This window comes from Peromyscus eremicus, chromosome 7 (genome assembly GCF_949786415.1).
Source record: "Peromyscus eremicus chromosome 7, PerEre_H2_v1, whole genome shotgun sequence".
In the NCBI taxonomy this organism is placed as follows: domain Eukaryota; kingdom Metazoa; phylum Chordata; class Mammalia; order Rodentia; family Cricetidae; genus Peromyscus; species Peromyscus eremicus.
The window spans coordinates 50,549,661-50,576,508 of record NC_081422.1 but is presented as its reverse complement, the minus strand read 5'-3'; the positions used below and the strand labels follow the sequence as shown (position 1 = coordinate 50,576,508).

General features: G+C 43.6%; 1 protein-coding gene across 1 annotated transcript; it reads left to right on the top strand.

Moving 5' to 3' along the window:
* The first annotated feature begins 1,616 nt into the window (after positions 1-1,616).
* Tspan3 (tetraspanin 3) lies at positions 1,617-26,480 on the top strand. Its single transcript, XM_059267929.1, has 7 exons — positions 1,617-1,802; positions 16,247-16,438; positions 16,676-16,750; positions 17,271-17,372; positions 18,091-18,243; positions 18,482-18,565; positions 25,632-26,480. The coding sequence occupies exons 1-7, from the start codon at positions 1,740-1,742 to the stop codon at positions 25,722-25,724; spliced, it is 762 nt and encodes a 253-aa protein (XP_059123912.1). The 5' UTR covers positions 1,617-1,739; the 3' UTR covers positions 25,725-26,480.
* Positions 26,481-26,848: the final 368 nt, after the last annotated feature.

Sequence of the window (26,848 nt, the reverse complement as noted above, 5' to 3'; positions counted from 1 at the left end):
ATTGGTGTTTTGCATGTATGTCTGTACGAGGGTCCCAGTTACAGACAGTTGTGAGCTGTCATGTGAATGCTGGGGTTTAAACCCAAGTTCTCTGGAAGAACAGCCAGTGCTCTTAACCACTGAGCCATCTTTCCAGCCCATCCTGTACTGTTCTCTATGTCTGATCCAACCATCACATCTTATGCTCATAGACATAGAGAACAGTACCGCATGAACAGGAGGAGTGGGCTGGAGAGATGGCTCAGCGGTTAAGAACACTGGCTGTTCTTCCAGAGGACCTGGGTTCAAAGCCACATGAACAAAAATCTGTATTCCTGCTTATTGTGGAATGCCATCACCTAGAATAGGGGCAGAATGGAGTAGCCTTTGGAGAAAGGTGCACGTAAATAGGACGCTGAGGTGTTTGGGTATTCCGGTGAATGCCTGGGGCAGATGATGAACCAGGGAGATGGAAAATGAGATGATTAAGGACAGGTATAGTTTTAAGAGCAGCAACAAGGAAAAGTGCAGTCCTGTGGCAGAAGGAATAGTGTGGCTGAGATGCTTCTGCATCAGATCACCCTTCAGATGTGTGGCTGCAGGCAATTTTGGCATCTTTTCTAAGCCTTAATTTCCCTACCGGTAAAATTAGTCTGACAGTCATGGTACTAAAGCTGGGGGAGGTGTCTGACAGTCACGGGTACTGGGCATCTAAAGCTGGGGGTGGTGCTATCAATGAACTAAATTCAAAGAATCTGATATGCACTCAGCGTTAATTGCGGCCTTCGGAGATGGCTCAGCGGAGGCAGAGGCATTGCCACCAAACCTGATGACCAGGGACCCACAGGTAGAAGGAGAGAACTGATCCCCACAAGTTGTCTTCTGACCTTCACCTCCGTGCTGTGGGATGCTTGTGGGTGCGAGTGTGAACACGGGCGCACGCGCGCACCCCCCCTCAACTTTTTCCTAAAAGGTGTTAATTATTTACGATTCATCGAAGATTGAGAGAAGATAGCGAAATGGAAGTCGCCATGTATGAAGATGTATCTGTAATTGCAAATCTCAGTCCAAAATGCACTGCCCGGAATAGAGCTGAACGGGTGGCTGGCTGCCTTGCCCAAACATTTCTGCCTTGCCAATGAGCCAGCGTTTTCTCCTTTCTGGTGACTTCTCAGAGCTAGCAGAGCTTCTGGCATGCTAAGGTCTCCATAGACATGTATTGATGTCCACCGCATTTCTTCCCAACTCAGATGGAGTGCTGCTTAGGTATCACGCGGTCACGAAAATCCCCACGTGATACGGGCCTTTCTAGGACAGAGTAGTTAACAGGACAGAGTTCTGTGGTCTATGAATCATTTGGCTCTAGTAAAAGTAACCCAATAGGATGGGTGTCGTGTTTGGCCCACCAGAATTTCCCAAAAAGAGGAATCTGCACCCAAGGGCGGTCAGAGGCCAGAGGAAAGGGCGCTGGGGCGTCGGTTCCTTTAAGAGGCGAGGCCACTTGGGCTTCCGCGGCGATGATTGGCTGGAGCGGCTGCAGACGCTGGGCTTAGTTGCCTGGGAACGGCCTAGGGGGCTTGCGGCGGGCTGCACGCAGCCGCGAGGTGCTTGCTGGGGCGGTGCGCGGCGGCGCGGGGGTCTGCGGGAACGCGGCTCCGGCCCAGCAGTTCTCAGCCGAGCCGCCGCCGCCGCCGCCATTGCCTGCTCGCTCTGAGCGCCGCTCCGCTCGCCCAGCCGGGCCTCCGCCGGCCGCCCGCACCATGGGCCAGTGCGGCATCACCTCCTCCAAGACCGTGCTGGTCTTCCTCAACCTCATCTTCTGGGTGAGCTGGCGGGCGGCCCCAGCCAGGGGAGGCCTCTGCGCGGCGCGGGTGGACCGGGCGGGCGCGGGAGCCAGCCGGAGGGGTCGTCCGGGCCCTGCGGCCCCGGAGCCCTTTGCAGGGGTTCTTCTCGGTCCCGACAGAGGTCGAGGCGGTGCAGACCGGATGTTTCGGGGACTCGGGCCTGCTGGCACGGTGCCAGGGTTACGCGGGGCGCCGCGGCCGGAGCAGCCTGCGGGACGCTCGGCTCTCGGGGCCGAGTCTGTCCGGATGCCAGGCCTGAAATGGGACACTCCCCAGTGAGTCGGGTTCCACTGTCTTTGTCTGAGCCCTCCCAGAGCCGGTGACAGTCCCCAAGACGTGTAGCGGCTACGCGGGGACGCCGGTGGAGTCCCGGGCCAGGAATTTCGGCTTAGAGCTCTTTGTGTCGAGTTGGTTGGCTGGCTGGTAACCAGCCCAGAAAGCTGAAAGGATTCAGCCTGAGACAGCAGAGCATTTCTTTGGTCAAGAAAATCGCTGTGGTGGGGATGGGTAGCCTGAAGTTATATTGTAAAGCCTTAATTTTAAGTGTTTCAGCTGCCCCGAGATTTTTAAAGCAACGAACTCACTTTTATAAGAGTTTTTTTTGGGGGGGGGGGGGCGCGGAGTGTGGGGGGAATCTCCGACCCAGAGAAAGTGTTTATAACCGTCCTATCTTGTGGGCAGGCTCTTATCTCCCCAGGGACTTTGTAGGAACCTGTTGTTCTTTTGGCTCTCTCCACCTCTTGAACCCTTCTGGACTTTGCACCAGAAAGAATCTTTTTAAGCATGTCTTCCATCACATCTCTTTTGTCTCATTTAAAAATCAACACAAAACAGCTTAACAGTAGAACAGGGTTCAAGCTGTTTGCCCTGATATTGTAAGTGAAAGTTTGGTAGTGTAGCGCAGTATAACCCACACGCTAGCGGTGGATGTTTTCTGATAAATTATTAGTTATGGGCACACTACTGGTGATTTGGGACCCAACTGACCCTCGTGTCCTCAGACTGGTCTCAAGTTACTCTTCCTTTCCCCCAGCTTTGTTATAAACACCTGTCCTGGGCAGTTTTCTCTGTCCACAGTACCCAGAACATTCTTTGAACAATTCCACTGACCATACTTTAGTGTATCATCTCCCCCACCCTCCATTCCCATTCCGCTCCTATCTCGGAAAATATGCGCACTGATTCTGGAAAGAGTCTTCCTATTCCTCTTGTCCTAACAAAGAATAAAACCTTCCGTATCCTGACTGCTGGTAGCTAAAAAGGATGTTCTGGATAATGAGGCATTTAGGTCTGTGGTTATTTGTGCAGGAGACTCGTGATCGGACTCTGACTGAACTACTTGAAATCACCTGTGTGGCATTGGGATTCCTGAGATTTCTTTTCCAGTTTAGAACAGATGCTCCTCATACTTTAAATTACATGCCTGTTTGAAAGGAAAAATGTATTTTCAGAGATCCCCAAATGAAAAACACTTTGTAGCTAGTGTGATACTTAAGAGGCAGAAACTTTGTTTTCTCTTCTTTTTTCTTTCTTTTTTTTTCTTTCTTTCTCTTTTTTACTTTTTTTGGGACAGGGTCTCACTATGTAATTCTACCTGTTTGGAACTCATTATGTAGACTAGGGTAGCCTCCAGCTCACAGAGGTCCACCTGTCTCTACCTCCCGAGTTCCAGGATTAGCGTGGGCCTCCACACCTGGCTTAAGATGGATATTTATATCTGGCTTGAGGTGGATATTTATATCCACCTCAGTTATTAGGGATATTTGTTATAATAATTTCTTGTGGTTTTATAGAAGTAACTATTTGGTTTTGAAGAATATTTATTAGGTGAATTCTAGGCCATTCACACACACACAGCCTAGATGTGTTAATGTGAGAAAATATTGGCAATACAGAAGCCATTTTCTTTAATCAACAAATTTATTATATAATAACATATAATACCAGTTAATTCTTAATTCTGAGTGATTGCTTATGAGTCCTTGGAAATTGTGTGAGTATATTCACTGCTGTAAATGTTATGTTGTGAACTTCTTAGTGAGTTTTGTTGAGGTCAACATCATATTGTTTATTTAGTATACCTTTATCTGAGTTAGTAATAGTAAAACTTTTGTGAGCTTTGAGAAGGAAGTTAAGAGAAAATAGGGGAGAGTATGTAGTGCGGTGGAGGCAGCAGTATTTAGGCACATCTCCTGACAGTATTAACTGGTAGGCAACTATTTGTTCAGTGCTTCCTGCTTGCCACCATTGTGGTAAGAACTTACAAGAGTGTGATTTGCCTGGGAGTGTTGCTGTGCGGATTACAAATGAGGGCATTAAAGCTTAGGGAGTTAAGGTAGCACACCCAAGATGTGGCAGGACCTGTGTTCAAGCCCAGGTGGTTGTTCCATTGCTAGAGCCTGTGGTGGTGGTGGTAGAGGAAGTTGTGACTTGAAAAGATTTGGAAAGGGTGTGGGGCTCAGGGACTACAGTTGTTAGCTATATTATAGGCTCTTTTCTCTAAAATGTACTGATTTTCAATTTTCACATTGTTAGAAACTGTACCCACACTTAAGCTGTACTATTTAGCTCATCTGTTTAAAAATTTAAGTCATGAAGGAGGAAGTACTGCTGTGGGATGGTCTGTATGTCAAGTGTTGCTGATTGGTCAGTAAATAAATCACTGATTGGCCATTGGCTAGGCAGGAAGTATAGGCGGGACAAGGAAAAAAATTCTGGGAAGTGGAAGGCTGAGAGAGAGACACTGCGAGCCGCCATCAGGACAAGGAAGATGTAAGGTACCAGTAAGCCATGAGCCATGTGGCAAAGTAAAGATTAATAGAAATGGGCTAAATATAAGAGTAAGAGCTAGACAATAACAGGCCTGAGCTAATGGCCAAGCAGTTTAAATAATGTAAGAGTCTGTGTGTTTATTTTATAAGTGGGCTCTGAGACTGGCGGGACTTGGTGGTGGGAGCTGGAGAGAAATTCTCCAGCAACAAAGTACTTTAAATTGTTAACAGATTTCATTTTGAGAAATTGTAACACATTCTTCGGTTCGTATTGAGGGTATTTGAGGTGGTCCTTCCCTACAATGCCTAGAAATGGGTAACTGGAAGAGTTAGGGTCCTCTTTACAGATAAGCCCACACTTATCAAGTTTGGATTGCCTTCGGCAGCTTGCTTGCACGGCCTCTCACTATTGGTACTGGCTGGCCCTTGGTAGGTGTTAAAAGTTTAATTGCTTTGGCACAACCATATATCTTGATACACTGCTTCCTTTGGCAATCTGTTCAGTGGGCTGAGATATGGAAATAGTCAGGCCAGTACTCAAGCCTTAAATAATCTAACTGCCCAGACTATTAATGTAGATTTCGTGTAGTTTGGGACAATGTATCTCTTAAAAGACAGACAGCTGCTTTCTTCTTCCGTGTGTGTGCGTGTGCGTGTGCGTGCAATCTCCAGTGTGGTATGTACATGTACAGCATGCGTGTATGTAGGTCAGAGGACAACTTGCAGGAGTTGTTCCTCCTACCATATAGGTCCTGAGGGTGGAACAAAGGTAGTCACACTTGGTGGCACTGGCCTGAAACAGCTATTTCTAAAATTCTGTTCTTCTGCAAATTCCTAGGATATTAGGGGTTTACACCTTAAATGATAGTTTTTGACAAGTGAAAAGGATGTACAATTTGTCTCTTAGGTATGTATGGCTGTTTTGCCTGCATGTATGTTTGTACACTTTTATTCCTGATGCCTGTGGAGGCCAGAAGAGGGTGTCTGATACCGAGTTAAGGACAGCTGTGAGCTGCAGTATCGGTGCTGGGAATTGAACTCGGGTCTTGGGAGAGCAGCCAGCGTTCTTAACTGCTGAGCCATCTCTCCAGTTCCAAATCTTCTGTTTTTGTACAGTAGTGTAGCTTTAAATATAACTGTATTAGTGCTTGATTCATGAGTATTTATTAAAGATTAAGTGGGCTTGAGGCAAAAGGCTGTATTTTGAAGAATGTTATAAAACAAGGTCAGGCTGGATTCTTAATTTACTAAGTCATCTGCTTTGACCCAGGAGACTTTGTGTGAAACATGTTTAAATGAAGAATTTTAGTTTAGCAGTCTTTTGGTTTTTGTGTGAGTTCATGTGTGAGCCCAAATGATTGCATCCCACGCACCCATGTGGAGGTCAGGATAACCTCAGATGCCAGTCTTCTACTTTGTTGTTTGCCCTTGCCTGTGCCGCACTGGCCAGCCCTCAGGCTCCTGGGATCCAACCTGTGATCTCGTCAAGAGCACCAGGGCTTCTCCAGAGATCATACTTGGGGCCTCATGAACCCTGCACCATCTCCACAGCCAGCCCTTAATCAGTACTTACTAATACCACACCTTTATTCTGGTAGGTTTATTAGGTACTTAGTCCAGTCCTGTGTTACACAAGTAATTTTATCTACCCTGTCATAAAGACCATCTGACTGGTATTTACTTTGTACATATTTATGTTAGGTATTGCAAGACTGTCGGAGAAAGCTTTGTCCATGCTTGTAGACTTCTGATCTTGTGTGTCTGTTTTATTTCATCTGTGATGAGAAGTAACGCTAGAACAACTTGTGGAGGGGGGAGAAGTCTGTCCAGAATGTCCAGCACTTGTGATGTCATAATGTGTTCATATGGAATAACCTCTATGTAAAGATGTTAAACTGTATAAAATGTGTCCTGCTTCTAGAGTACTTCTCTGTGTGAATGTATATAACTAAGGAAAATTGCTTTGTTAAGCAAATACAAACATCTGCACACCTATTATTGCAGAAACGTTGTTAGAGACTTTCAAGTGGAGCAAGACAGGTGGTAGAAGACAAATGGGAAAATACCAGAAAGTTAAGCCAGGGTGATGTGGATGTGATCTGGTGGCCGCTTGAGGTTGGCAGAGGCTTGTCTAAGGAAGTACAGTTCAGTGTGGAATATAAGAAGCCAGTTTGGGGGTGATTGTAAGAGGTGAGGGAATTCAGGATGAACGAGTAGCTAAGTCATAACGCCAGGGTGTACTTGGCATGTTCACATTACCAAATAAGGACATACAGGTTATGCTTCATGCTCTTGGCTAAGAACATAGAGTGAGAAGGGCTGGAGAGATGGCTCAGCCGTTAAGAGCAGTTGTTGCTGTGGCAGAGGACCTGGGTTCAATTCCTAGCACCCTCATGGTACCTTACAGTCATCTATAAGCTATAGTTCCAGGACCTCTAATGACCTCTTCTAACCTCTATGGGCATCAGGCACACACATGGTGCACAGATATACATGCAGCTAAAACACCCACACGTAAAATAAAAATAGACAACTCTTAAAATAAAAATGTAAAAGAGAAAGAAATTGAAGTATTTTCCAGTCTTGTCACAAGCCTCCGTAAATCTATACCCACTGTGTTTTCTGACGTTTCCTGTATCTGCATAGGTAAATGTAAATAGGATATGTTGATCTGCTTGTGTTTCCTGTGCTTCTCCTGGCTGTGATTGTTCTAAAAAAGATTGTGTTTTTGTAACACCTCTTCAGCCAACAGGTTGTTTATTAAAATAGTTTTGCAGTTTGTTAAGGACAGAAGTTCAGCTTTGTTGGGAAGCAAGTTGTGGTGCATACTGGAAATACATTTATTTATTTATTTTTCTGGGTTGTTTTTTTTTTTTTTGAGACAGGTTTTTTTCTGTGTAGCCTTGGCTGTCCTGGAACTCACTCTGTAGACCAGGCTGGCCTTGACCCCAGAGATCCCCCTGCCTCTGCCTCCCTAGTCTTGGTCTTAAAGGCGTGTGCTACCATCTCCTAGCTCCTCTTGGTTTTTGACTGAAAAGGTTTCTGACTGGTGCATTCTTAGTCACGTCTGTGGCCTTCAGTAATCATTTAGAGCAGTGGTTCTCAATCTTCTAATGCTGTGACCCTTCAACACCGTTTCTCATGTTATTTTATTATTTTATTGCTACTTTATAACTGTAATTTTGTTACTGTTATAAGTTCTAAATATCTGATATGCCAACCCCAAAGGGATCCCAACCCACAGGTTGAGAACTGCTGATTTAGGTAGAGTTAGAGCCATTAGAAAAGCTCTTTGATTATAGTTTTGAGGACGAAGTTTTCAATCTCCTTTAGAGTATTTATCTTTTAGAACTGGGTGGTGGTTGTGCATGCTTTTAATTCCAACACTTGGGAGGCAGAGGCAGGTGGATCTCCGAGTTCATAGAGGGAGATCTAGGATAGCCAGGGCTACACAGAGAAACCTTGTCTTGAAAAACAAACAAACAAAAAAGAACGTTTATCTTTTAGACTATTTATCGTTCTTTGAAGTTTTTTAATGAATTTTATGTCATAAAATCTGATTCTAGTTAGAGAATTTTGTTTTGTTTTTCCCCAGAAAATTTCATAAAATTTTACTTGGCACCTAACAGGTACAGCGTAAGAACCCGTGTAGTCAGTAAGCCGTTGTGGACTAGCTAGTTTGCCTGCCCCAGAAACACAAGGTAGTTTCTGCTGCTTAACTGCTCAACGAATGGGAGAAGGGAGGGCATCTTAACCAAGTTTCATTATCTCTGGTGGACACCCATTTATGTCTGTGGATGGGTCTTTTCTTTAGAGATGTAGTCGTAATTGTTATTAAACATATAGTTTACAGATTTCGTAACTATAAATTGTCAGTTTCTCATAATAAAAGTTAATATTTAGCTTGAGAAAAATCTTTTCTTCCTGCTCCTCTCCTCCCTCACTCTTTTTTTTTTTTTTTTTGGTTTTTTGAGACAGGGTTTCTCTGTGTAGCTTTGCGCCTTTCCTGGAACTCACTTTGTAGACCAGGCTGGCCTCGAACTCACAGAGATCCACCTGGCTCTGCCTCCCGAGTGCTGGGATTAAAGGCGTGCGCCACCACCGCCCGGCCCTCACTCTTTTAAATAGCTTAACAGTCAGTAGATGGGAAGGTTTAATGTTTATTCATTTTTAATCTAAAAAGACTGTAGTTGACGTTATGTATTTTACATTGTTGCTGCTGCTGATTTAAACACATAGCTAGACTCTAACATGATAAAGCATAAGCACTCCAGACTCCCAAAGTAATAACTGACTTTTTATGATTAGAGTGGGATGGGGCAGCAAAGGGTCTCAAAACACAAGTTCAACCTCCATGATTTGCTGCTGGCCCCTGGAACCCGCAAGTCTGAAAATGGCCTGTTTGTCTGTGGCCACTAGTCTGTCTCCAGTTTCATTACTGTCTGAACTTTGGGGCTTTCAGCTGGTAGGTAGGCGTACACTGGATTATTTGGATCAACAATGAGTATAAAAGACCAAATGAAAAATAAAAATACAGTAGAGTTGAGCATGACCTTTTTAATGTTACAAAATAACAGTTTAAAAGGATTAAAATGTTTAAGCATAGTGGCAATGATGTCAGTGATATTGATTGCAAAAGTAGCTTGACACTACAATCCAAGTAGGCTTGACAAAGTGTTTGTTTTTGGTAATATGATAAAGAATGTGTACTGACAGAAAATATCTAAAGGCTGAGTCAAAGTCAGACCTAAAATAGTGATTAATGGGAGCCATTGACAGGCACCTAGAGTGTGGGATTGAAGAGAGCTAGTATATGTATTTAAGGGCAGACAGATCTAAGAATTAATCTGGAAAACAAAACAGTACAGTCTTAATTTCAGACATAACTTTAAATGTACTTCTGCAGGTGTGTGAAAAATATATAAAACATAAACGTATTAGAAACAACTAAACTCTCATAATTTCATCACTCAAACAATATCGACCTTTTCATAAAAATTTTTGGTACTAAAATATGTAGTTTTTCCCTTAGTGTACTAGAAACACACTAAGTTGTATTTTCAGTGTCTCAAGGCTATGAAGCAAGCATGCCTCTTAGGCTTTGGGTTTTTGCTTTTGCTGTTGCCATTTTGTGATGTTTTGATAAATGTACAAGTCATTGTTTCCATCTTGTATACTTGCACATTACTAGAAGTGGTGTTACTAGGTGTAAATGCTGAAGTTGATATGTATTGTGGATTGTTTTCCAAAAGCATACTTTTGTACTAGTCTATACTCCCTCTGGTATAAAGTGAATCCTGCTTTACTTTATTATTGACTGATTTGTCAGGTAGAAAATGATATCTTAGTAGCTTCAAAAGGTCTTGGATAGAAGTAGCCTTGATTTCTAAAAGAGGGTTGAGGGTCTTTGGGATAGTCTCTTTATTGTTGTTTTTGGAAAGGTGTAAAGAGTTAATGAAGTATGTAAGCTAAGACTTCGTAGAGGAGTAATTTTGCTTAGTGACATGAACTGTTTTATCAGAGTAAGCCTGAGTGAAAGAAAGATTTTATGATTTCTAAGGTAGTCTTGATGGCAGGAAGGTAAAGTTTTGGGAAGGTTTCTTTCAGAAACGGATTGTACAGAATTACCAATAATTCCTTGCAGGAAAATAATGAGGTATATACAGATTTAATATGGCTGCACAAGAAACTCAGAATTAAATGTTAAAATAAGAATTAAATGTTAAAATATGTATATATATTGTTTTTGAATCTCCCCAGCTTTGAATTTTGCTTTTTATAATGTTTAGAATACATAGCACTTTTAACCAGTTTCCCCTACTATTTCTTCTTCCCCAATTTCTATTCTTTATCAATTGATTCTTTGAGGCAAAAATCACTCTGAAGGAGCAGTGATCATGTCTACAATCGCAAAAGTGGATTAGTGTAGAGCAGGGTCTATCTGGACTCCATTGACCTCAAAGCCCAGGGCCTAACGATTCTGCTTGCCTGCCTATCTGAAGGAGCGATTTCCGCATTGATCCACTTTGCCATTGTAGACATGATCACTGGGTCTCTGATCACCACGCCAGAGTGAGTTCTGTTGGCCTCCTTTCCATACACGTGTTCTGTGGGATGCTTCCATCGTCAGGGCTCTGGGTTTCCACACAGCAGAGCAATTTGATCGCCCGGTTTTAAACAGGTATGTTTAGTTTGAAGTTGCCACTTTGCAAAGATAGGTCTCACAGTGCTTGATAACAAAGAGGAACTAGTTTTGTGGGTTTTAGGGTTTCATTGGCTCGTCTCCCCCCCCCCCCCCCCCCCGCAGAGTTGAATTAACCCCCCACCAACAACAAAACAACAAGAAAAAGCACCAACCCTGGTTTGTGAACATCAAGACAGCAAATGTTAAAGAATGAAATTTCTTGCTTGAACACATTCACACTTGGGTAGATGTAAAGAAAGTTTAAAAGGACAGAATTAGTGTCACACTTTTCAAACTTGTAATAGCTCAGTTTATAGAGGAACAGTTCAGTTAACAGAAAAACACCTAAAGTTTTAAACTTCCGTGACTTAATTTAAAACATGGACAAAGTAAAAGAATGATTTTTCCCCCCAAAACCTCAGCCTTTCCCCTAAATTTCCCTTTTCTTTGTAAAAAGGATAGTTATTTTTAGTGCACTGTCCTGGCACAAATCCTCCTTCTAGGCCCAGATTCTCTCAGTGGTGACCCATCAGCAGCTTCCAGGCTCCACAGTGCCCTGCCCTGCTTGCTGCTGCCCCCCCTCCCTCCTCCCTGATGCTGCACCCTCCTCCCTGCTGCTGCACCCTCCTCCCTCCCTCCTTCCTCTGCAGCTGCACCCTCCTCCCTCCTCCCTGCTGCTGCACCCTCCTCCCTCCTCCCTGCTGCTGCACCCTCCTCCCTCCTCCCTGCTGCTGCACCCTCCTCCCTCCTCCCTGCTGCTGCACCCTCCTCCCTCCTCCCTGCTGCTGCACCCTCCTCCTCCCTGATACTGCACCCTCCTCCCTGCTGCTGCACCCTCCTCCCTTCTCCCTGCTGCTGCACCCTCCTCCCTCCTCCCTTCTGCTGCACCCTCCTCCCTTCTCCCTGCTGCTGCACCCTCCTCCCTCCTCCCTGCTGCTGCACCCTCCTCCCTCCTCCCTGCTGCTGCACCCTCCTCCCTCCTCCCTGATGCTGCACCCCCTCTCTCCCTTCCTCCTCTGCAGCTGCTTTATTGGTAAAGTCCTGATCCAATCCCATCACCTCCCCACAAACAGGATTTCACAAAACTCACCTGTTAAATGTATGTAACTTTTCTAATAATATCTTGTCTGCATTAAAAATCAGAGTGACTGCAAAGTTCCCATCACTAGTAGGAACTACTTAAGCTCTACCCTGCAACTGACCATGCAAATTACTATTTATCTTGTTTGGTTATCTTTTATTTTTGTTTTTTATTCTGATGGTTGGGTGTCATTAAGGCAGATTCTTAGAAGTGATTAGGTTTCTGTTTGAAATGAACCTGCTCTGTATTTTCAGACAGTGTTTAGAAGAGACCAGCACTCGGTTTACACTGTCCTCCGGCAGTGCATACAGTGTCTCCTTGGTGTGTCTGTTGCATTATTTCCTACTGATGGTGAAGAATGGAGGCTGTTAGAGTCCGTTCTCCCGGGAGCATTGCCTGTTGGATGGTTTGCAGATGGACGAATGTCTGTCACCTTTCAGACGCTAAGCAGTTACAGGGGGATGGACTGCTTTGCCTTCCAATGGGTGTGCTGCATCTAGTTGGGTTTGTTTTCCTACATTCTTGTGCTAGTTCCAGATGAATGCCTGCCTCACTCTGGTCAGAGAGGGACAGCCCAAGAGACATTGCACTTGGCCATTCTCAGCCATGCTAAGTGTGAGTCTCATAGAAAACGCTTTAGGCTAAAGACTCACTTTATTTCTAAAACGCAAGTGGTTCCCCAGTGCCCTGTGCTGTATATTTTGAGTGTGTATTACCCTCTTGTTACATTTTGATTCAGATTTATCTAGGCTAAAACTTCATTTACTAGCTGGGTCTGATGACACAATTGGTTAGTGCACTATACTTAAATAGAAAGTAAAAAAAAAAAAAGATTTAATTTTTAAATTTTATTTATTAAGGTTTATTTTTATTTTATGTGCATTGGTGTTTCTCCTGCTTGTGTGTGTGTGTCAGGGTGTTGGATCCCCTGGAACTGGAGTTACAGATAGTTGTTAGCTGCCATGTGGGTACTGGGAATTGAACCCGGGTCCTCTGGAAGAGCAGTCAGTGCTCTTAACTGCTGAGTCATCTCTCCAGCCCAGGGATTTATTTTTAATTGTGTCGTGTGTGCACAGGCATGTGGATGTGGTCGTCTGTAGAGACCAGAAGAGGGTACTGGATGACCCAGCACAGGAACAGGCGTTATGGGAAGTTTTGAGCTGCCCAGTATGGATCCTGGGAAACAAACTTACATTGTCGTCTGGAAGTGCAGTGCATGCTCTTAACCACTGAGCCTCTCTCTAGGCTGAATTCATTTTAAAACACGTTTTTTAATTGTGGGAGCAGAGCAGGACGGGTATGTATGTGCACCAGTGCACGGGCCTGCAGAATCCAGATGTTGGAACCTTTGCAGAGGGCATGACAGTAACCGAACTCAGGTCCTTTGGAAAGTCGTATGTACAGCCTTCTTTCCAGTCACCTCCTTAATCCGTTTGCCACAATTTCCACTCAACCCCCTACCCCTTCTTTTTGAGGCAGGGACCCACTGTAGTCCTGACTTGCTTTAAACTACTGTGTAGATCAGGCAGTCCTTGAACTCATAGAAATCTGCCTGGCTCTGCCTCCTGGGTGCTGGGCTTAAAAGCATGGCCACCACACCTGCACCCTCTCCCCACAAGCCTTTTAAGGAATAACTCTGTAGGAACAGTTCTTGTATAAAGTTTGTTTAGTGAAAGCTATGGGCACAATTTGATTAATTTGTGTTTGAAGACTGAATTATTTGCTTTAGTAAAATGTATTATTTTCTATGTATGTTTGTGACTATATAACACATATGTGTAGTTGAAAGTGTTTTAATGAGACATTGTTACAGAGTCCACATACTTCCAAACTGTTAAGCCTCATTTTTTTCTCATCCCACAGTGATGTACCCCCAAAGCAGATATGCAGGTGAATTTCAACAGTCCTGGTAGCTCTCAGTGTAGCATTGTTTTGATGGTAGCTTACTGACAATGACTTACACTCTGTTCTTGAGGTGGTGGCCATCAGAATCCAGGAAGCAGATTAGTCACCAAACGGTGTTTGAGTAGTGAACTGAAAACTGAGCACTGTCTGGACTGATGAGCAGTCAGTCCACACAAGCCAGCTGAAGTCACTGTCCTGGCCGTAGAGGTGGAGGGTGTGGTGAGGGTCACTCTGTAAACTTGGATAATACTTGCTTGTGCTGGGCACTCTTTGAATTGATACATGTGGTGGTGCAGGGCTGAAAGAAATAGGCACAATCTGTACCCAGGAGGTATAGTAAGAAATACGGTTCAATTGAGCCATTATTAAAAATGCCTGTTTGTGACAGGATGAGTGACTAGTTAAGATTGGCTTCCATGAGGAGCTGGTGATCCTTAAGCTGCATCCGAGTTAGTAAGACAGCTGCAGAGGTGTACAGAGGGGTGTGTATATCAGTTTTACATTTGCGTAATCTATGAAGGCTGATGGAGTGTTCAGAAAGTAAAGCCAGAGACAAAACAGCTTAAGTCATTGAAATTTGCGTGAGTTAGGCCTTGCCCCGTTCATCTTTTTAACAGTAACTCTGATGAAGAACATATTAAGGGACAGAGTCAGGGATTGAGATTCCGGGTAGCCAGGTTAAGACACATGCTGCAGTGAGGTGACGTCAGGGTACAGTAAACAGGTGGCAGAGATGAGGAAGTGTGGTGGCACCTGGAGCTGAGGACTCCATGATGAGAGTGAGGAGAATATGAGGGAAAGAGAAGAGAACTAGCAGTGGAGGAGAGATGATCTAAAAAAAACCTCCATATTCACATTTATTATTCTTAATTGGTCTATTCATTCAATTATGAAAAATAGTTTGCTGAGTACAATAGGGCGGTGGGCTAGGCAATACCCAGAGTACTGCCTGCAGTTTCTTCCCATTTAAACACATATCCTGTCGCGCGCGTGTGTGTGTGTGTGTGTGTGTGTGTGTGTGTGTGTGTGTGTGTGTGTGTGTGTGTGACATAATCAGGTTACTGGAGCCGCCTTTTTCCAGATCTGACAATGATTGTAATGATGTATTATAAGAAGATAGACCTGTGGCGTCCAGACATACTAAACCTAATAGACTTCAGAGGGTTGAGGGGTAATCTCTAACGTTAACTTTGGAAGCGGTTTGCTACTTTGAAGATTTATGTGTTTAATCTTTCAAAGGCGAGGTAATCACACTTGTGTGACAGCTCTGCAGCTTCTGCTCCTTAGAGCAGTTTCGCATGGCTCGGCGGTGGGCGGTGGGTGCCTGGTTGTCGGTGGGCGGTGGGTGCCTGGTTGTCGGTGCAGGTGGGTGCCTGGTTGTCGGTGCAGGTAGCAGTAAGCACAGCACTGGGCGTGTAATCAAACCACAGGTGATGGAGAGTGTACAGAAGTCCTGCCCTTGGAGGAGGAGCCGGGGGCTGGAATAGGCTTCCTGTCCTCACCTTCCCCTAAGTGTTCCAGCACCTGGGACTCCAAGTGTGGCCCCAAACCACAGCCTCCGCGTTGGTGGGAACCTGTTAGAAACGTACAAGTTCAAACCCACTTGAGACTACTGAGTCAGAACCTGCAGTTTAATGGGTTCCTCGGGTGCTTTTACTCACACAGGAGTTTGAGGAGCGTGTTTCTAAAGAACAGGTAGATGGAGACAGGTTTGCAGTGTGCCTGAGCCTGGGCTCTTGGCTTCACCGTCTCGGTCTCTAGGACAGCATGTTTGGGGTTTCATGTGTACTAATATTTTTCTAAGAAGGCTAAACAAATATATTTTTTTTTTTTTGGAGTTACTTTGCCTAGACTCAAGTCCTAACTCTGTCCCTTGTATCATTTCTCTACTTGTAGAATACAGCTAAAGTGAATTCTTGTTATTGTTATTTATTCAAGTTATGTTTTTTCTACTGAAAAATAGGGTTTAGAAAATTTGTAGTTTTATTTAGTAAAGAATTTTGCCAGGGGTGGTAGCTCATGCCTTTAATCCCAGCAGGTGGGTCTGAGTTTTGAGGCCAGCCTGGTCTCTAGAGTGAGTTCCAGGAGAGCTAGAGCAACACAGAGAAACCCTGTCTCAAAACCCAACAACAAAAGCGTTTTTAATAATGAATCAGGGATTTTTAGCTTTACTGATTTAAGAGTGATGGGGAATCTCGCTTAATTATAGCCTCTTGGGTTGAAGACGCCTCAGCTGGTAGAGGGTATAACATGAGCAAAGCCCTGGCTTAGGTCTGCAGCACCACCTACACTGAGGTGATGGTGCCCATGTTTGAAAGTGGAGGCAGGAAGAGCAGAAATTCAAGGTCGACCTTGACTACATAGAGGATTCAAGGTCAGCTGAGATACACAAGACACAACCTAAGGAAAAACTATAACCCAAGCGAGAGTGGGAGAGTCGCAGGGATGGCGCTCAGACTGATGTCTCCACCTGCTTCCACAGGGGGCAGCTGGTATCCTCTGCTACGTGGGGGCCTATGTCTTCATCACTTACGACGACTATGACCACTTCTTTGAGGATGTATACACACTCTTCCCTGCTGTGGTGATCATAGCCGTAGGAGCCCTGCTCTTCATCATTGGCCTCATTGGCTGCTGTGCCACTATCCGGGAGAGTCGCTGTGGACTCGCCACGGTGAGTTAACACTTCATTCAGCACATGTCAGACTATGGGGACTGCTTCTTGTGGTCCTCTTTCTTGACTGAGGATGAAGTTCTGTAGATGTAGATGCCTTAGCTCTTAAAACTGCATCAGAATTAACACGTGACTTAAACTTCTAGAGGTTGTCCCATATACTTTTTTTTTAATCAAGAAAACATTTACAACTATTTTTTAAATCTCTACTTAATTTCTGATGATGTTTCCTTACAGTTTGTCTTCATCCTGCTCTTGGTTTTTGTCACAGAAGTTGTTGTTGTGGTTTTGGGATACGTGTACAGAGCAAAGGTATGTTGTCCACTGTGACTCACACAGTGCTTTGAAAGGTGGCTTAAGCTTTTCAGGTGAAGTAGAACAGCTTCATTTGACCAGAGTCAGCATTTTCTTTTGGCTTATTTCAGCGAAGCCACTGCTTTAAAATTCCTAAGGTTAATTAGCATTTATTTATAAAACTTCTGTTCTCGATATAGCTGAGTAATAACATTATCTATTATTTTTTTATAGACATTTGATATTCACATGTGGGCATCTCCCTAATGCACAGTTGCTTTGTCCCTTTTGAGTGGCTTGTTTTGCCAGCCTCTTTTGCATAGTCTTTGAAGGCTGTTAACCTGTGTAACTTAATAGATCAGAACTGTTTGCTGCTAGTTTGAATCTAACTGGAGCAGGAAGTCTCTTTTTCTTTCTGTCAATGTACAGAGTACTCTGGCAACTTGAAAACATGCTACTTAGGAATTTTAGCTGTAACCTTGACTGATGTTACTTTGAGCAGTATTTTTGAGGGATGGAGTCTTTCCTTTTGATTCAGGTGGAGAATGAGGTTGATCGAAGCATTCAGAAAGTGTATAAGACCTACAATGGGACCAACTCCGATGCGGCCAGCCGTGCTATTGACTATGTACAGAGACAGGTGAGCTTCCTGGAAAGTTGTTCACGCCTGAGTCCACAGGAACTAGCTCTTCTCTTTCTGTGTGTGGGCTGTGTGACCCTCCACAGCTGTAAGAGAGCGTGTTCCTGCAAGCCTGCCTCCAAGTTGAATGCTTTTTGCCAGTCTTGTTTCAGCTATTATATATACATGTTTTTGCTTTATTTTCTTAAATTAAGTCACAGACATTTCAAATAAAACTTAAGCATTTTGCCATTGGAAATGTTATTTAACTCAGAGCTGTATATTTTAACATGTGAGGTATGAGTATTTGCAGACTGAGAGACAGTTCAGTGGTTAGGAACATGTCCTGTTTTGCAGAGAACCCGAGTTTGGTTCCCTACACCCACAGGAACAGCTTCCAACCACCTGTAACTCCAGTCTCAGGGCATCTGACACCTGGCTTCCATAGTTACCTGCACTTGCATGCCCATACACACACACACACACACACACACACACACACACAAAACTCAGCCATATTTAAATTGAGATTGAAAATGCAGTTCTTCACACTAACCTTATTTTAAGTGTTCAGTTCATCCTCCTGTGGCTGGTGGCTCCTTGTTGGACTGGAAAGATGTAGTGTGTTGTTCACTGTAGAAAGCTCTGCTGAGATCACTGATCTGGAGTAGCTTGTTAAATAGTGCACGGAGCTCAACACAGACAGCTGTCTTACCTAAGGAATCTCTCTCTTATCCAGTTGCACTGTTGTGGAATTCATAACTATTCAGACTGGGAAAATACAGATTGGTTCAAAGAAACCAAAAACCAGAGTGTTCCTCTTAGCTGCTGCAGAGAGACTGCCAAAAGCTGCAATGGCAGCCTGGCCAACCCCTCCGACCTCTACGCCGAGGTGAGTTTGAACTGTTTCCACTACAGTCACTGCCCTGGGCTTCTTCGCAGTCTATTCACTTGACTGTAATGGCATTTCGTTTCACTATAAATATTTTAATGCATTGTATTTTGTTTGAATTGTGCATTATAGTTGCGCTGATCATTATTCATTTTCATTTCCATTGCTGCCAATGAGTAGTAATTTGTGTCTGCAGCTTTCTCTTTAGAAGCAGGTCTAACGAGGCTGTGTGTTACAGGGATGTGAGGCTCTGGTTGTGAAGAAGCTACAAGAGATCCTGATGCATGTTATCTGGGCAGCACTGGCCTTTGCAGCCATCCAGGTGAGCAGGGCTAGCCAAGAAGCTGTTAGCGGAGGTAGTTTGTCCTCCATGTCATCAGCCCTAATGGTGTCAGTTACTGAGCAGAGCGAATCTTCGTGGCTATGGGTAGCTTAGAAGTGATTCCCATACCAGCCACCAGTTTCCAAAATCTGGTCTCTGGACCTAAACCCAGAATGGTTTAAAGAAATCAGTGATCTTTATGAGGAGGGATTATGTTGAGGAGACTCCTTGCCTTCTTTTCCTGTATTGATTAGTGAGGGCACCATTCAGAAAACATACATGTCACGGGATGTTCCTGGAGGATCTTTTGATAGAACTCCACCGATTTTTTTTTTTTTTTTTTTTTTGGTTTTCGAGACAGGGTTTCTCTGTGTAGCGTTGTGCCTGTCCTGGTACTCACTCTGTAGCCCAGGCTGGCCTCAAACTCACAGAGATCGGCCTGCCTCTGCCTCCCGAGTGCTGGGATTAAAGGCGTGCGCTGCCGCCACCCGGCTCCACCGATGTTTTTAAAATACTGCTCTATTTCAGTTTGGAAAAGGAAAGCTTCTGCTTCATTCTTTTCATATACTGTTACACTTCCTATTCCTTGTTTTTCTGTTCTTGAGTTTTGGTTTTTTGTTTTGCTTTTACTTTTTAAATTTATTTACTTTGCTGTAATCAAACCTAGGATCCCATGTGTGCCAGGTGAGTGCCTGTCTGTATACAGACACACACACAGACACATGCACATATACATATCTATATATCAAGACCTTTAATACTAATCCCTTCTAAAAGGAACAGTTTTGTTGCTCTATAGAAAAGATCTCCCAGGAAGAATTGAGGTTCTAGCCTTTTCTGTATATGGACTTAGTTGTTATAGACTTACTATGGGAACTAAGAAGCCCTTGACGTCACTTGGCACATACAGAGGTATGCCGTGCCATTGTTGGTAGCTAAGGGAGCCTGCTTTTCCCTACACTGCCAGTGAAAACAGTCTTTGTAGTCAAGTTGGTGAAATTATCTGGTAATTGCTTCATCACTTAATTGCCTTCCATCAACCATACACCCTCATCTCTTAGCCCCATAGGAAAACTATTAAGTTAGAAGGATAAGCACTTTGCATGCTGCATAGCTGTCCACATTCCTAGGTTCTCAGGTTTATACAGTATATGTTACAAGTTCTGTTGGGTTAACATTTTGTAGTCTAATTGAGAATAGCCAGCTATTTGGAAAGCTTTTCTGTCAGATCTAGTTTGTTTGTTTGTTTGTTTTTCAGAGACAGGGTTTCTCTGTGTAGTTTTGGTGCCTGTCCTGGATCTTGCTCTGTAGACCAGGCTGGCCTCGAACTCATAGAGATTTGCCTGGCTCTGCCTCCTTGAGCATTTTTTAAAAGCTTTTAGGTTTTGAAGTAGGTTTCTAGCTTCAAATATCTTTTTAAGACACCTATTTTGTTTGTTTGTTTGTTTGTTTGTTTTTCGGAGACAGAGTTTCTCCTGTATAGCTTTGGAGCCTGTCCTGGACCTCGCTCTGTAGACCAGGCTGGCCTCAAAACTCACAGAGATCCGCTTGCCTCTGCCTCCCGAGTGCTGGGACTAAATGCATGGGCCACCCCTGCCAGGCTTTAAGACACCTTTTAATTGTTCTGTTAAAGGCAACGTAATTGCTACTTTAAATGTAAGTTGTTTAGCTTTCCTATCTTTGCATATTTGAGCAGAAGCTATTGTATTTACTGGAAAAGTGCCTTTACAATGGCAAAGGGGGATTGTTTATTTTGCTGGTACTCAAACAGCAATGAAATGATTCATTAAAAAGCCTAGCTCCATATTTGCTATGGTCTATGCCATCCTGAGCATTTACTTTGCGGCTTAGCATAGCAGTAATCTGGTGATCAGCAGGCATGTATTCCATATTTTGATTATGTATGCAAACCCATTCATTTAGCTAAAACCAATGAAATAGAGCAGTCTTCTCAAGTAGAGTTCTGGCCTGTGCATTCTTGGTACCTATGATGACAAAGCTCTACCTATTCGAATGCAGAAAAGGCTCTGGGATTGTAGTGGTGGTGGTGGTGGCTCAGGAAGTGCACAGCTGTGTGTCCGAAGACCGATGAAAGGTGTCTCAATAGATAGCCATGCCCTGACTTAAGTAGTAGCTTGTAAAGACATGTTGTTTTTGTTTTTGTATTTTGATTAATTTTTTTAGATTAGCAAGGCTAAGTCAGGAATTCTGAGCTTTCACAGATTTAAAACCTAGTATTGGAAAACGAAAAAACTTTGGTCCAAGCAAAATAATAGATTTCCCTCAATGTATTTTCTTTAAGAGTGCCTGTAAATGTTCTGAGGTTTTGGTATTCAAATTGTGGTGCAGATTGTTGTCCTGAGTGTGGAAAACTGTGATGACAGGTGACTCAATAACTTTTTTTTTTTAAGATTATTTTATGTTTGAGTGCTCTATCTACATGTGTGCCTTTATGCCAGAAGAGGGCATCAGATCCTATTATAGATAGTTGTGAGCCACCATGTGGTTGCTGGGAATTGGACTCAAGACCTCTGGAAGAACAGCCAGTGCTCTTAACTGCTGAGTCATCTCTCCAGCCCCAACTCAATAGCTTTCATACCTGTAACATGACATGGAATGCTTAAAGACTCCAATTTTTTCCCCTTTGTTTTGCCACACAAACTAGGAAGAGCAAGGATATTATAGCCATCACACAGTAGTTCAAGACAGAAGCCTGGACTCCAGTTCCGTTTGTATTCTGTTTCCAGTCATAAATCAAAGAATTGGGCTTTTCAGATCAGATACACAATTCTTCTTCTGAACCCTGACTAATTGGCACTCTAGGTAGGTAGAATACAGAGAGAAAAATGGCACAGTTGAGTGGATGCAGCCGAAACCTGGTTTGTTTCTTGGTTCAGAAAGCCTAAATATTTGCTGTGTGTCCCTTTGAGAAAACATTTACTAACCCTTGCTCCAGCCTAGTTAAATTACCCAACTTTGTGTAGGATCAAAGAGAACCCTGAAAAGAAAACCCTAGCTAATTATTATAATATGATTTTTAATATAAGCAAGAGAAGTTTAACATTTTTCTTATATCCCTTGTCAGATTATTAATCAGCATGATGTTACATTTCTTTGCAAATGACAAATGATCAACTAGAAATTTTGTATCTAAAGTTCTAATAATAGTACAAATCAAGGTTTTGATTCATTAAGATCTTGAGGGATTGTGCTGAGCAGACAACATGAAGATAGATTGCCAGTTTCTTCCAGTGAGTATGCTCTTCAGGTGGAGCGATCAAGAGCAGACTTGACCAGAGGCTAGGGAAATGGCTTAGTTGGGAAAGCACTTGCCACACAAGCATGAGGGCCCAAATTTGAGGGGTTGGTGGGGAGGGTGGGGACTGGAAAAATGACTCGGTGGTGCAAGAGCACTGGCTGCTTTTCAGAGGACCCAGGTGGTCAAGATGCTTGCCATCAAGACTAACAACCTGAGTTTGAGCCCTAGGACACACATGATAGGAGAGAACCAACTTTGCAACTTGTACTGTGACCTCCACATGTGCCCCCATCCCGTACATGCACACAAAATAAAATTGTAATTAAACACTACCTCTAATTGACAAAGGTAAGTCTCAGTCTTGACCCCAGTTCTTGAACCCTCCCCATCCCTCTCCTTTCTGTGTGCATGTGTGCATGCACACCTCTGCTTTATTAGCCAGCCTGCTCGGAGGACTCCATTTCTGCCTCCTAAGACCGGAGTTCCAGGCTGCCAGGTCTCCTGCCCTTTATTGGGATCTGGGGATCCGAGCTTTGGTCTGGCTTTGCATGGCAAAAGCTTTAATTGCCGAATCATCTCTCTAGGCCCTTGAGCCTTTTTTAGAGGCAACTCACTTCTCTGTTTCCATGAACTCTTCTACTGGACAAGCACTCAATATTTGGGGGAATTCAGAAGCTTACAGGATATAGCTTTGGCCCTTGCTTTTTGTTTTGAGGTAATTGTAAATTCCACCTTTAAGAAATAATTTAGTGAAATACTTTGCTTTGCCCGCCTTCCATGTTAACAGCTTGCAGAGCTAAAATGTACCACAACCAGGGAATTAGCACTGATAGTCTCTAATCTCATCCAGATTCCTCATGTGTGTTTAGTTAGTTCTGCATAGTTGTATAACCTGAGCAGGTGTCGTCTATATCTACCACCACAGTCAAGCTATCAAGGGCTGGGGAGAGGGCTGAGCAGTTAAGAACACTCGCTGCTCTTGCCTTGGGACCCAGTTCCCTCCAGGTGGCTCACAACCATCCAAAATCCAGTCCCAGAGATCAGACATCCTCTTCTGACCTTAGTGGGCACCAGGCATACATGTGGTTCACATACATGCAGGCAAAACAAAAAAGATGTATTTACTTTAGTGTATGAATGGTTTGCATGCCTTCATGTCTGTGCTTGTTGGATCCCCTCACACTGGGTTACAGATGGTTGTGGGCCACCATATGGCATGCTGGGTCCCCTGCTAGAGCCCAACTCATTTCCTCTGCACGAGCAGTAAGTGCTCTTAACCATTGAGCCAGCTCTCCAGTACCAATATATTAAAACAATCAAAAACCAAGTGATTTCAGTACAGCTGTCCTGCACACCACTTACCTACTAATAAACAGGCCTCTGTTTCTAATATTCGTCAGTTCAGAATGAAGTACAGAGAGAATCACACACAGATGGGTATCTCTTGGATGTAGATCTACCTTGTTCCATGGCTCTGTACTGCCCCATTTTAGGGGAATACTTTAATTGACGTTAATAGGCACTCTGTACATCCTATTAAAATGCAAGTAGTGTTTCTCTGTTTTGTGTGTCACGGTCTGTCTATAGCAAAGTGTATGCTGTGAAACTGAAGAGTTAAAGATATGTGATGAAAATTGGTAGGTACTTAGCAATCATTCTCAGAAAAGGGTGCTTCCAATACAGAAGATTTTTAATTTTGTGAGAGAATACCTACTTCCCTCACCCCCACCTACATAGAACATCTTTCTTGGTAGTTTTATTTTTTGGATTTTGTTTCTCTGTGTAGCCCTGGCTGTCCTGGAACTCACTGTAGACCAGCCCGGCCTTGAACTCACAGAGATCCACCTGCCTCTGCCTCCCGAGTGCTGGAATTAAAGGCGTGCACCACCACTGCCCGGCTGGCAGTTAATTTTTTAACTTATCAGTTGTCTTAGTATAGTAAGCGTTTTTTTTAAACATTTTATATTTGGTGTTATATTTGGCCTAGGTAAAGATTGCTTCCCATGACTTGAGTAGTACAAGGGGACATTTTCATTAAAAGATATAATATTAAAGCTATAATATTCCTGTAATATTTCCAAGTCTGTCGTTGTGAATTTTCAGTAATTAATGTAATGTTAGTATAGCAGAGTGTTGGAAGTGGTTCTGTAACACTTAATGATGAGCATAAGTTGTTTCTAGGTAGAGCTTACTGTTGTTAAATGGATTAATTTCCAGTCAATGGAGTTTTGTTATGCCTTTTAAGTCACTTTAAAGTCAGCACAAGTTGACTTAAGTGAAATAAAAGAGGAAAGAGAGAAAATGTATGTCAGACTCCGTTTTATTCAGACCTCCTCAGCAGAAGTTACCCACTGAGACAAAAGTATGATGGGGGAGATGGGAAGGGAGATTTTTTTCCCCTCCTAGCAGGTCAGTGATTCTTGAGTTTAGTATTTCATTGCTTAGTTTAACATTGCCTGAAAATGTCAGTGTGTTTGATTTTATAGCTATTCTAAGAATGCTTTGATGTGTAATGAACAGAAATATATTTCTCTAAGAATTTGATACTAAATGCACCTAGAATTAGAGATATTTAGCAAACGTTCAACAGTTTCTGCTTCCAGAGCGTGTATGGTGCTGTAGACCAGCAGCTCCTTGATAAATATTAATGGAAAGGTGCTGATGGATCTGAACAGCCGCCTCCCAGCCTGAACGGGTAAATGATGGCTGATGGAAGGCAGAATCAGCATGTGGCTCTAAACATGGAGAGTTCAGACCAGGGACAACCATATTCTCTGTGTCTCATACTTCTGACTTTATAGACCCAGGTACATTTGCTAAACTTAGATTACCCATATGTACAGAGACCCTTACCTTTTAAAATCCATTAACGTAGGCCCTTCACTGTCTGTGAGGACTTGAATCAGCAAAATAACATTGGTTACTATTTGTATTTTGTGAGAAATTGGGTCAAGAATTTTAGAACCTTTTGTGGGGAGGGGGAGAGGTTTGAGACAAGGTTTCTCTGTGTAGACCTGGCCGGCTTTGAACTCAGAGATCCACCAGTCTCTGTCTCCCAAGTCCTGGGATTAAAGGTGTACACCACTGCCCAGCTGGAATCACTTTCTTTAATATTACAGTTTAATAATGTAACATGTCTCTGTTTCAGTATGCTACTCCAGAAGAACTTAACCAAAATGGAAAATTACGAAGGCGTAATGGCCCTTGACAAGCAACATGTCAATAATGTCACAGAATCAGAAGTAGTAAATAATAAACAGAAGCCTTCAAAATACATTTTTGGCACTGGGACTGGCTTTCTACCATAATGGTTTTCGGTGGCTTGTTGATGAAGCCTCTCTCCCCCAAGTCCAGATGCCAAAAAGATACCATCAAACAGGTTTCTCTAGGCTGGTGCTGTCCAGCAGGGGAGCCACAGCCACATGTTTCCCTGAAGTAAAAGTCTAAAATGCAGCTCCTCAGTGGCGCAGCCTTGTTCAAGTGCTCAGGAGGCTCCTGTGCACAGACTCAGGCCAGCAGCAGAGAAAGAAGCTGCTTTGGGAGCACAGCGTGGGTTCCTAGTGGGAATCTCAGTGAAAAGAGCCTGGCCTTGTGCAGCTTCAGAGTTGCTGGGTAGGAAGCAGGGAAGCTGACTAAGCTTAGCACTTAGCCACGTCCATTAAATATTACATGTTCATAAGAAATGTCCTCTTTCATTGTTTTTTGACAATTTGGGGTCATTAAAACTTGAAATCACTTTATTGCCAATAAAGAAACAGACATTTGCCAAGTGGTTGGTAGGCATTTCATATTGTTTTCTTCCTGCAGCTGCTGGGCATGCTATGTGCGTGTATCGTGTTGTGCAGACGGAGTAGAGACCCTGCCTATGAGCTCCTCATCACGGGTGGAACCTACGCATAGCAGACAGCACGAGTCTGAGCCGATTTTTAGTATCCTTGTTCTGATTTGGGAGGTGAATCGAGCAGGCCTGTGGCAGTTGGCCCCTGAGTTCATCTAGTCAAAGCACACGTACACTGGTGTTGGACAGCAGCTTGGCATTTCTGTACCCACCCGCTTACCTACCCACCTGTGGCTTTCTTACCCTTGTTCTCGCTGACTCTCCATGCCCTTAGTCTCAGACCATTTACAAGTTCGGTAGGGTGGTGGAAGCAAAGGAGGGTGCGGGCCTGCTTCTGTCGCCTCCGGGGAGTGGGAGTGGGACAGTGTTGCAGCGCTGGGCCCTTTTCGTCTTCACAGTGAGAACTCTTGGCCAAAGGTGTGGGGGTGCGAGGGAGGAAGCCAGCTGTCTGGTGCCCCTCATCAGTGTCCTTTTAAAGAATATATACTGTAGTACAATAACATAGCAGTTGTACAAAACGGCTAACATAGATTTTAGAATCATACGGTGTATGTCTTTGTTCATCTTCAAAATCAGAGACTGATCTTTGAAACTAGTGGTTTTTAATCAAAGCTGGCTTTAGAGGAGGACTATAACGTATGCACTACTGTTTTAAAGCAATTAGTGTGAATGTGTGAGTTTGTGTGATTGAACCCATTCATCGTCAGTCTTAAACTCATTAGAGATAATGTACCCATGTAGACTAGCAAATAGTATGTAGATGTGATCTCAATTGTAAATAGAAAAATTTAATTCAATAAACTCTGTATCAGCCCTCACTGTGTAGTTTTTAATTATTTGGGGATATTTCGGTTCCAGAGCAGCCGTATAATGTTTCAGATGCTGCTGTTGCCTGCAGTACATCATGACTTGCATAGTTTTCATTATATGCTGCCAGATTCTAAAGGCCATGGTATTCAGCAAACCACAGGTGCTTTCTAGAGTATTTTAGAACATCCGTTGTGTGCAAGGCCTACCTAGGGGATAGACACAGTGATGGTGTTGTCCTTGTCCCAAGGAGTTTGGAACCCTGGTGCAGGAGACATACGGAATCAGGTAATGTCCGTCAGTGCCATGATGGTAGTAGAACAGGGCCCAGAGGAGGCACCGGAGACCAGGGTTTAGTGACGTCACTGACAAGCTGCTG